Below are 10,206 nucleotides of genomic sequence, written 5' to 3'. Positions count from 1 at the left end.
GGAACCAATTCCTATTCCAGGCTCCCTAGTAACTGGAGCTACCGCTTTAAGTAGCCCAGATATGTCTGATTCTATTCTTCCCAAGCCTGTAATCTTTTCTTGTGGAAAACGCAAACCTTCTGGACTTGCAGACCAGCTTCCTGAGGATGATGGAGGCATCCAGTCAAGGCAACTCAAGCCTCGGTCGGCTCTGAGTTAGCCAATCAGGGATGTGCAGCCACTGACTCACAGCCATGGACCCAGTGTGCAGTCAGGTGTCTCAGGCTGAACCAGTAAGAGTCTTACCGGGTACTCAGCCTCTGAGATTGAGGGGGAATCCGGTATTATACTTTACCTGCTATTTGTTTCTTTGACCAGTTGTATGCTCTTAACCACGATGAGAAGGGTATGAATCCAGACCTGTGAGTGGACGTATCTCTCACCACTTCCGTCAGGTCAGAGGAGAGTTGTTCAAATTAATAGTATTGAAATGATTTCCCTTGACGCCAACCATGTATTTTAACTTGGGCTATTTGACTGTTCAGGTTTGTTGTTGTTGTTGTTGTTGTTGTTGTTGTTGTTTATCTCTAGCCACATGGGCCTGAGCGAATAAGACCCATCGCATGACATACTCAGCTTTCATGAAGTGGTGCTTGAAGGACTACAGCCTTTGGGAAAACTGGACTGTTTCCTACTGGGAAAAGGAGATGCCAAGGAAAATTCGATTCCCGGTCCTTAGTTCTGAGTTGGGGTGGGGGGAGTTTCCCCGAGAATGCGCATTCACACGAGTGTCCTGGTGTAGCTCTGGGGTTCGGGTTAGCACTACCAGCGGGATGCAAACAATTCCTGGTCACAAACCCAGGCCCACGGCAAATGCACATCTAATCCTTCCCGGAGGAGTAACCTTAATTGAGGTTTTTACAACATTCCTGCAGATAACATCTACCTGTACAAGCACACAATCCCAGAACAAGCCACCCTCGTCAAAATCAAACAAGAAACCAAACTGGAAAGCTCCAAAGTATTATCACCAAATGCCAACTTTAAAAAATGCTTAACACATTTATATAAATAATTACAAGAGGGACGCCTGGGTGGCTCAGTCGGTGAAACGTCTGCCTTTGGCTGGGTCATGATCCCAGGGTCCTGGGATCGAGTCCTGCATCGGGCTCCTTGCTCAGCAGGGAGCCAGCTTCTCCCTCTGCCCGCTGGTCTCCCAGCTTGTGCTTTCTCTCTCTCTCTCCCCCTCTTACTTTGTCTGTCAAATAAATAAATAAAATCTTTAAAAAAATAATTACAAGACATGTAAAATATGAGTAAGAATTGATTTGTTATCAAAAATATCGGGGCCAGTGCTTGTCAATTATGGCTCTTGCTTTGCACCAGCACGTTGGTGGCCATGCAGGAGTTCCTGCCCAAGCCACAGTGGCTTAGCCCAGGACAGCAGTCCATTCTGAGTAGTAGGAGAAATGGCCCCAAACTGGCCAGTCATTCCTCTGGAACTATGGGCTTGGGATATGGAGGTCAGACTCTCTCAGTGAGCCAGAGTTGAAAAGCCTACAGTTTTTGGCGCTTCTGGCAAAGTCTTTCAAAAGCTCCCCTGCTGGGGCATCAGTGAACAAATGTTGCTGGTTGACCTTTCTTCTCACTGGAGTGTTTTTGTAGTATTTCTGATAGAGGCAACAGGAAGCTTAATACCAACTCGGATTAGTTGATACAATACCTGGAAAGCCAGAGGAGGGGAAAGGATCTTCAGAAGGACCCATCTGTGGTAGCTGCAGGTTCCAGGCTGTCAGGAGGAGGAGGAGTTTGGGGTACACCGGGAAGGGGCCCTCTGGGGCCGGTCCTTCTCCCTCTCCTCTCCCGTAGCGGCACCTGTTGGGTTAGGCTGAGCATCTGACAATGGTAGTAGTTACTTGCAAAGGTAAGCAAACTGGTCCTGACAAACTGGCCTGCGTGCCCAGACCTGTTCTGATTTATTTGTCAGTAGTGCTTTTGCCATCTGTGAGGATCGGCATGTGGTTGCTTGGCAAGAAAGAAAAAAAAAAAGGTATGCAAGTGACCGTGACAGAATGGAGGCTTACTGGGGACTCCTGGCTGCTTGGCTTTCTCTCCATTCTAGTCTGGGCACTACTGGGCACCAGGGTGGGCCCGACATGCACGTGAGAGCTCTGCTTGAGAATTTCTGGGATCTCCTGTTATCTCTTGTGGACAAACTTGAAGGTTCACAGGGCACCACAGCCAACCACCCCAATCTCATATCCTCACCTCTCGCTTTGTGCGGAGAACATGGGGAAATAAGATTCAGCTCTGGGTTATCCCAGTCTGCTGGCCCTTCCTTACAGCGTTTACAAACTAGCACCACGAGGAGCTATTATGAGATATATTATTAGTTATGACCAGATGGAATCCCCCCCCCCACCTCTTACTTGTAGCTCCTCAATCTACCGTCTTTGGGAGTATAAATGGAAAGGTATGCCACCCTTTCTTGTGTGCTGCTCCTTACCCGCCAAAACAGTGCCCCCCCTCCACAAAGTAATTGGATAGAAAGGGAAGGTGCTCAGATAGTGCTACCTCCTGTTACGCATTCATTAACTGTTTAAACCCAGGCATCATTTTCCCCCTTCTCTCCCTATGTGCTCACGTGTTTCCGTCACCACCACTTTACCTTTGCTGTCATTTTAAGAGGTGGACACATTGACGTTGGGTCGCCAGACCATCCTGGTTTCTGGCGTGTCCTGAACCAATGGCACTTACTGCTTATCGGAAATAAGGTAATGATGTGGAATATAAAGTATTCCAATAAAAACATGACTCTTCTAAGATCTGTTACTGTTTTGATGTTGAAAATCAGCAGACAAAATGCACAATGAAATGGAACGTTCAAAAGTTTCTCTGACCAAGGTCCCAAGAAGTTTAGAGGACGTCAGATTCCCTCTCTGATCGTCCGATGTGATGTCGAGCTCGAGGGTATGCGATCACAGGTGACACGGCCTGGCATAGAGCCCCGCTTCCCAGCGTTGCATTGTGTCCAATCAGATACGGAGGTTGCCCGTGACGTCAGGAAATGCAGCGACTATAAATGGGCCAGCGCCCCTCAACAGCAGCCATTTGTCCTTCCTTCCGAGCTGTCGGGAAGACGAGCACCACATGGCTGAGCCTGGCTGTGAGCCCTCTTCTGAGGAAAGCCTGGGCACGGAGGAGCCCTCGGCAGCCGACCCAAAGAACCCGAAGCAAAAGCAGCCGAGGCGCCAATGCCGCCGCCGCCGCCCCGACAGTTTCGCCACCTACTTCCCCAGGGTTCTGAAGCAGGTGCACGAGGGCCTGAGCCTCTCGAAGAAGGCCGTGAGCGTCATGGATTCGTTCGTTAAGGACATCTTCGAGCGCATCGCCGACGAGGCCGCTCGTCTGGCTCGCTCCACCAAGGGCTCCAACAAGCACTCCACCATCAGCTCCAGGGAGATCCAGACAGCCGTGCGCCTGCTGCTGCCCGGGGAGATCGGCAAGCACGCCGTGTCCGAGGCCACCAAGGCCATCATCAGGTACACCTTACGCCAGTGAGCTGCTGCCCTCTGAACCACCTGACCACCTCGCAAACCAAAGGCTCTTTTCAGAGCCACCTCACTTGGCACAAAAAGACCTGTAGCTTTAAAAAAGTGGGACAAACTCTATAGTTGTTGTTGTTGTTGTGGCATTCTGCGGGTACGTAAAGTATTTTCACTTTGAACAAAACATGATCAGCCCTACTCTAATATATACTTGAGCGCAGTTTATTCCTTAGACAACTGTGGACTCTCCTTAACCATGCTGCATTTCTTGGCTGCCCCAAACAGTCATTTCCGTTAGATATTTCTGTAGGTCAGCCTCAATGGGGGTTATTTTTGTTATAGCGATGTTTACATTTTTCTTTCATTCTCTCATGAGCGTATGCTGAATTATCCAGGGGTCCGTTATGGGTGATAGGGCAATAGATAAAGTGCAGAGGCTGGTATAAGAATCCATCTGACTTCTGTTAGGCGAGTTAGTCTTGAAGAGATTTTTAAATATCTGAAGCAACGTCAATCTCCTCTATGCTTTTATAGAAAAAAACATTTTTCATATGCATTTGAAATTTATGATTTCTGGGATATGATTGAAACATGATTACTGGGTTCTTACTACAATTTTTAAATGGATTCTGCAATAAATGTATGAACATTTCTGTCATAATGCTTTGTACAGTAAATATTGGCAGATGTTATTGACATAATTGCTTCGGTGATTCCTCATTATTTATTTATTTTTTGTTTGTTTTGTTCTGTTTTATCGGGTCTTTTATTTCAACGGCAGAGAAAGCAGTTCTGTCGTATTTGTGATAATATAGCCCTAGCACTAGACAAGATTTTTTAGTTTACAGCATATTTTTACAGGTACTATTTTATCTGGAGTTTACAGCAATGCTATTATAACTAGTTTGTTACAGAAGAGACGCAGGTGCGGGGAGCACAGAGTCACAAAACTCCTAAGTGCAAGATCGGTGCTTGAAACCAGGAGATCCACACTCTCCACCAAGGTCCGTAAGAAAATGTGGAGAAAAGACGTACAATTGAAATAATTTTCCTGGAGCTTAAGAAAACTGTATTAGGTTACTTCTTACCACCTCTCATTTAAATTAATCATCTTCTTAATCTCGTTCCCCCACCCCCGCCATTCTTACTAGCGAAAGATTGAAAACATGGCTCGTTCATTCACTCAACAAAATTCTTGCTATCTACTGCAGGTTTGGAATAGACACTGCAAATATGTCTAAGAGTAAAAAAACATGCCTGACTTCAGGTTACAGTTGCTTAGAGTCTGATAGGGTTCCTGTTTATTTTGAAGAGTGTAAAGTTTCCCAAGACAAAGCTGTCCCAGATATTTACTCATCAGCAGTGCAATCAGACCAACCAAAACTATTTAGGCTCTTTTATACGGTTTACATCTTTTAAAAATTTAATTTCCAAATATTCACAAACACTTTTCGACTGTAATGCTGACACAAAGCTTTCTTGTCACTTTCTGGCTCTGATAAGAATGACTGTAGCATTTCCTCAGCAAAGGTGGTATTAAGATTTTATTTGAGATGTATGTGCTCAGAATATCAATTTTGGTTTCTCAGCCATTTCAGGTGACTTATTAATATCAAACATACCCTTCCAGTAGCTTTAGCAGCCATTGAGAACCCTATTTTCTCTTGGCTTATGTAAATAAATGATAGATTTTCCAATATTACAATTTCCTTAAATTTGTGGAGGGGAATCCCTTAATTGGAGGCACTTCGAAAACGTATGTAGCCCAGAGATCTTTTTGTTGCTGTTGTTTCATCAAAATCCCGTGAGTTTATGAAATAAGAGTATGCTCAGTTGAAGTACCTCTTTTTATTGGCAGTCTACTGATGTCAAATCAAGGTCAGCCTACTAGGTTGTTCCTTCCCTTCTCCCTTTCACTATATGCATGCTCTAGAATTTTCCTTTTTGCCCAAATGTCCTGTATTTGAATTAGGCTCCACTTGATATCAAAAGTGGTTCACTTTTAGATTTTTTGTCTCACTTTATTTTACATCCTTGTCATCTTTTAAAATTCACACAAATTACTTTACATCCTGTTTAACCGATCTTCATGTCCAATTCTTATTAGAACTGTTTAGTACAGTCATTTAGGGGTTTCATTTTTCCCTTGCTTGCTACTTCTGCATCGAGGTCTTCCTGACCACCAAATTTAAAGTACTGCTGTCTCCTTCATCACATATATAAATATATATTTGCTTATAAATAAATATATATAATATGCATATATATAATGAATATATAAAATAAATACAAAATCTATATAATATATATATGTATTTATTTATTTCATTCTCCATTGAATTATTTTGTTCACAATCTGCTTCCTTTTTTCCTCACATATTATCTTTGATTCACACCTGGAATGTGAACTTCCTGAGAAGAGAGACCTTGTCTCATTTGCTGTCTATATCAAGAGGGAGAACCGTGTATGGCACTTGGTAGGGACTCGGTATTTGTTGAATAAATATGTGAAGATGGATGAGAGCAGATGTTCTAGAGTCCCAGAAGAGGCAGTGATGGTTCGGGAAAGAAAAACCAAACTGCAGCGGGCTGAGGAGTGAGTGGTAGATGAGGAATGGAGATAGAAATAGGGTACTCTTTCAAAGTAAAGGGATATCAGTCAGAAAGTAGGAAGAGAGTGTTATGGCATCACAGAAGAGTTGTTTTTTGTTTTAGGTTTTTTTTTTCTTTTCAGGATTGGGAGAGATATGACAATGTCTAGAGGTACTCAGTAATAGTGGCTGAATCTCAGTGAATGCTATTGCTGTTATATTACGATCATCATCACCGTACCTCTACCATAAGAACTCCCATAACATACCCCTTTCAGCACCCCAGTGGACCAGTTCTCTATTCCTCCACTCGGGAGGTAAGTTCTCCATCAAGATAGCGTTCTGCCGAGCTCTGTCATTTATAGGCTGTGTGTCATGAGGCTGCTTGCTTAATTTCTCTGAAACTTAATTTCCTTTTCTCTTAAGTGGAATGACCCACACCAATTTTAACAGGGTAAAGAAAAGTAGCACGGGCCCGCTCTCCAACCCCACTCCTGACAGTCCTTTAAGAAGGCCCAGCTTCCTTGGGGCCTGTGTTTTGATTTTTCCTGCAGAGAGGTGCTGGGCTCTGTCAATTCTCCATGAGTCTTGGGCAATTAAATGCTGCTTCTTAATCAAACTCTGACCGTAGATGTATTTGTTCCAGGCATTGGGAATACAAAGCATCCCCAATGGGTAACATTGCACGAGGACTTACTAGGTGTCAGGTGTTGGGAGCTTTATATACATGTATTTTTAATCTAAGAAACACACAACGCTTAATATATACTAGAAATTTTTCGTTTTTTAAATCTTTTATTACGTTATGTTAGTCACCATACAGCACATCATTAGTTTTTGATGTAGTGTTCCATGGTATATTTCTAAGCACTTCAAATGTAGTAACTCTTTTAACCCTCCTAAGAATCCCACGTTCCAGACAGGGAGACGAAGGCACAGAAAGATGAAGTAAGTTGCCCAGTGTCGATGAGCTAGTAAGCAGAAGAGCAAGGGTTGGAAACCAGACCACCTGGCACCAGGTTTTGGGCCCTCACACCACTACACCGTAAAGCTCCTCGGCAACAATCCAGTGAAGCTGGTACTATTTTCTCCTCCATTTTCCCCTGAGGCTCAGAGAGATTAGGTTACTTTCCTAAAGTCACACAGCTAGGAAGTGGTAGACCAGATTTGAATGAGGTTTGTCTGACGCTTAAGCTTATAACCATTCTGCAGGCAAGCAACTATTTCAGTCCTTCCTCTAACAGTTTCATGCCTTTCGCTATATGTGCATATCACCTATACAATCGTTTATTTAACATAGCTATTTTAAGGAACTTATTTTCAAGATTTGTAAAAGCATTTTCCTAAGCCATGATATCTGCGATGTCACAGGACACATGGTATTTGTCTATTTTAAAGTCACACTAACTCAACTGCTTACGTGTAAAAAAAAAAAAAATCTGCGTGCCACTCGAAACCATCTCGTGTGCCTGCAGAGGCGTGTACACCACCCTTGGGGATGTATTATGCTATATAACACTTTTAACCCACGGTCCACCCTTCATCTCCAAAGTGCTGTTCAAACCCCTTTTCCTAAAAACCACAGGGGATGTTGGTTTCCTTCCCAGAGTCGGAGAGAAGTACATTGAGTGGAGTTCCTAGGCTGCTCACAACCCCGTGGTCAGAAGAGTACTTGCACTCCAGTGATGTTTTGTGGGTGGAGGTAGAGGGGCAGTGCCGGGGAGTCGTTCAGCATACACGGCAGAGCTCGTGAAAACACTGATCAACTCTTTTAGAATGTTTTAGTTTTGCTGCGACACACTGCTGTCTTAGAAAGGAGAAGAGTAGGAGAGTGGGCTCTATATTAAAACACGTGCTGGAGAACATGAGGTGCCAACCGGTTAAGGGCCTGCCGGAGTTGGCAGGATAGCCCTGGATGGTGCTCGAAAGCCAGGTCAGAGATCTCAACCCACCACAGTTGTCAGTAAGACATGTGCGGCAAGCAGTGCAAAAGCAGGCCATGTGCAGCTTTTCTGCCGAGGCTGAAACCTCACTGAAGAAGGGAGTGTGTGAGGGTGCTTAGCAGCCAACAAAGCCCCTGTTATAACCACTTCGCAGGTACGTGGTTGAAGAAAATTAAGCAGACCGTGGAGAGGAAGGCCAGGGCTGGGTGAATGGGCTGACTTCCTGTGCCATGTGGGAGGAAATGATACAGCCCAAATTTATTGAGTGCTCATGACGTCTATTGTGTTAAGCAGTTTACTTCCATCATCTCATTTAATGCTCACAACAACACTATGAGGTGGCTACTACTATCATTCCCTTTTCACAGATGAGAAAACACAGGCTCAGGGAGCTTCCCTAATGGCACACAACTGGTAAAGAGTAAAGCTGGGATTTGTACCCAGGTCGGTCTGACTTCAAAGCACGTAAAACCAGGCCATATCCTGCCGACAGAAATGGATACTTAGATCCTTCCGTATCTTGGCTATCGTGAATAATCCTGCAACGAACATGGCAGTGCCCGTTCGTTGTACCGGTTTTTCTTCAGATAAATACTCCCAAAGTGGAATTGTCGGATCATATGGTACTTCTAATTTTTTGAGGAAGCTCCATGCTGTTTTCCAAAGTGATCGCACCAGTTTTCGTTTCATACAGTACATTACCAATGGTGCAGGAGACTGCCTTTTTCTCTCCATCCTCACAAGCATTTGTTATTCCTAGTCTTTTTGATTATAGCCATTCTAGCAGGTGGGAAGTTTTACCTCCTTGTGGTTTTGATTTGTCTTTCCCTGACTGGTGATATGGGAGACCTTTTCATGTACCTGCTGGGCATCTGTCGGTCTTCTGTGGAAAAATGTCTATTCAGATCTTTTGCCCGGTTTTTAATCAAGTTGTTTGATTTTTCTTTTTTCTGCTTTTGAGTTTTTGGAATTCATTGTATATTGTGGATGTTAACCCTTTATCAGAAACACGATTTGCAAATATTTTCTCCCGTTTTGGGTAGGTTGCCTTTTCATTTTGTTGACAGTTTCCTTTGACGTGCAGAAGCTTTTTAGTTTGATGTAGCCCCATTTGTTTATATTTGCTTTTGTTGTCCTTCCTCTAGGGGTCAGATCCAAAAACAAACAAATAAATAAATAATCCAAGACTGATGTCAAGAAGCTTACCACCTGTTATTTCTTCCAGGTGTTTTATGGTTTCAGGTCTTACATTCAATCTTTAGCCCATGGTGTAAGACAGTGATCCCATTCCACTCTTTTGCATACAGCTGTCTAGTTTTCCAAACAGCATTTATTGAAGAGACTATTCTTTCCCCCGTTGTATATATTCTTGGCTCTTTTTGTAAATTAACTGACCGTCCATATATGGGTTTATTTTGGAGCTCTCTAGTCTCATCTGTTGATCTAGGCCTCTGTTTTTATGAGGATACCATGCTGTTTTGATTGTTATAGCTTTGTAGAAGAGTTTGAAATCTGGGAGTGTGAGGCCTCCAGCTTTGTTCTTCTTTCTCAAGATTGCTTTAGCTATTTTGGGTTTTGTGTTCGTTTGGTTGGTTGATTAGTTGGTTGTGGTTGCATACAAAGTTTAGGATTGTTTGTTCTATTCTTGTGAATAATGCCATTGAATTTCGGTAGAGATTGCACTGAATCTCTAGATTGCTTTGGGTAGGATGGACATTTAATGATGCCTATTCTTCCCTTCCCTGAGGGTGGAATATCTTTCCATTTATTTATGTCTTCTTCAATTTCTTTCTTCAGTGTCTTATAGTTTTCAGTGTACAGGTCTTTCACCTCCTTGGTTAAATTTAATCCCAGTTGGGGTGCCTGGGTGGCTCAGTCGTTAAGGGTCTGCCTTCAGCTCAGGGCCTGATCCCAGGGTCCTGGGATCGAGCCCCACATCGGGCTCCCTGCTCCGCTGGGAGCCTACTTCTTCCTCTCCCACTCCCCCTGCTTATGTTCCCTCTCTCGCTGGCTGTCTCTTTCTCTGTCAAATAAATAAATAAAATCTTTTTTAAAAAAAATTTAATCCCAGTTATTTACTTCTTTATGATACGATTGTAAATGGATTGGTTTCTTGATTTCTTTCTTATAGCTCATTAGCAGAGT

The 10,206-nt window shown here is 43.5% G+C and overlaps 1 protein-coding gene across 1 annotated transcript; it reads left to right on the top strand.

The window, feature by feature from the left end:
* Positions 1 to 3,129: 3,129 nt before the first annotated feature.
* LOC113248114 (late histone H2B.L4-like) lies at positions 3,130 to 3,540 on the top strand. The gene has a single exon (XM_026489506.2). The coding sequence runs from the start codon at positions 3,130 to 3,132 to the stop codon at positions 3,538 to 3,540; it is 411 nt and encodes a 136-aa protein (XP_026345291.2).
* Positions 3,541 to 10,206: the final 6,666 nt, after the last annotated feature.

This window comes from Ursus arctos, chromosome X (assembly GCF_023065955.2).
Source record: "Ursus arctos isolate Adak ecotype North America chromosome X, UrsArc2.0, whole genome shotgun sequence".
Taxonomy (NCBI): domain Eukaryota; kingdom Metazoa; phylum Chordata; class Mammalia; order Carnivora; family Ursidae; genus Ursus; species Ursus arctos.
The sequence above is the reverse complement of the archived record's forward strand: the minus strand, read 5'-3'. Positions and strand labels throughout refer to the sequence as shown.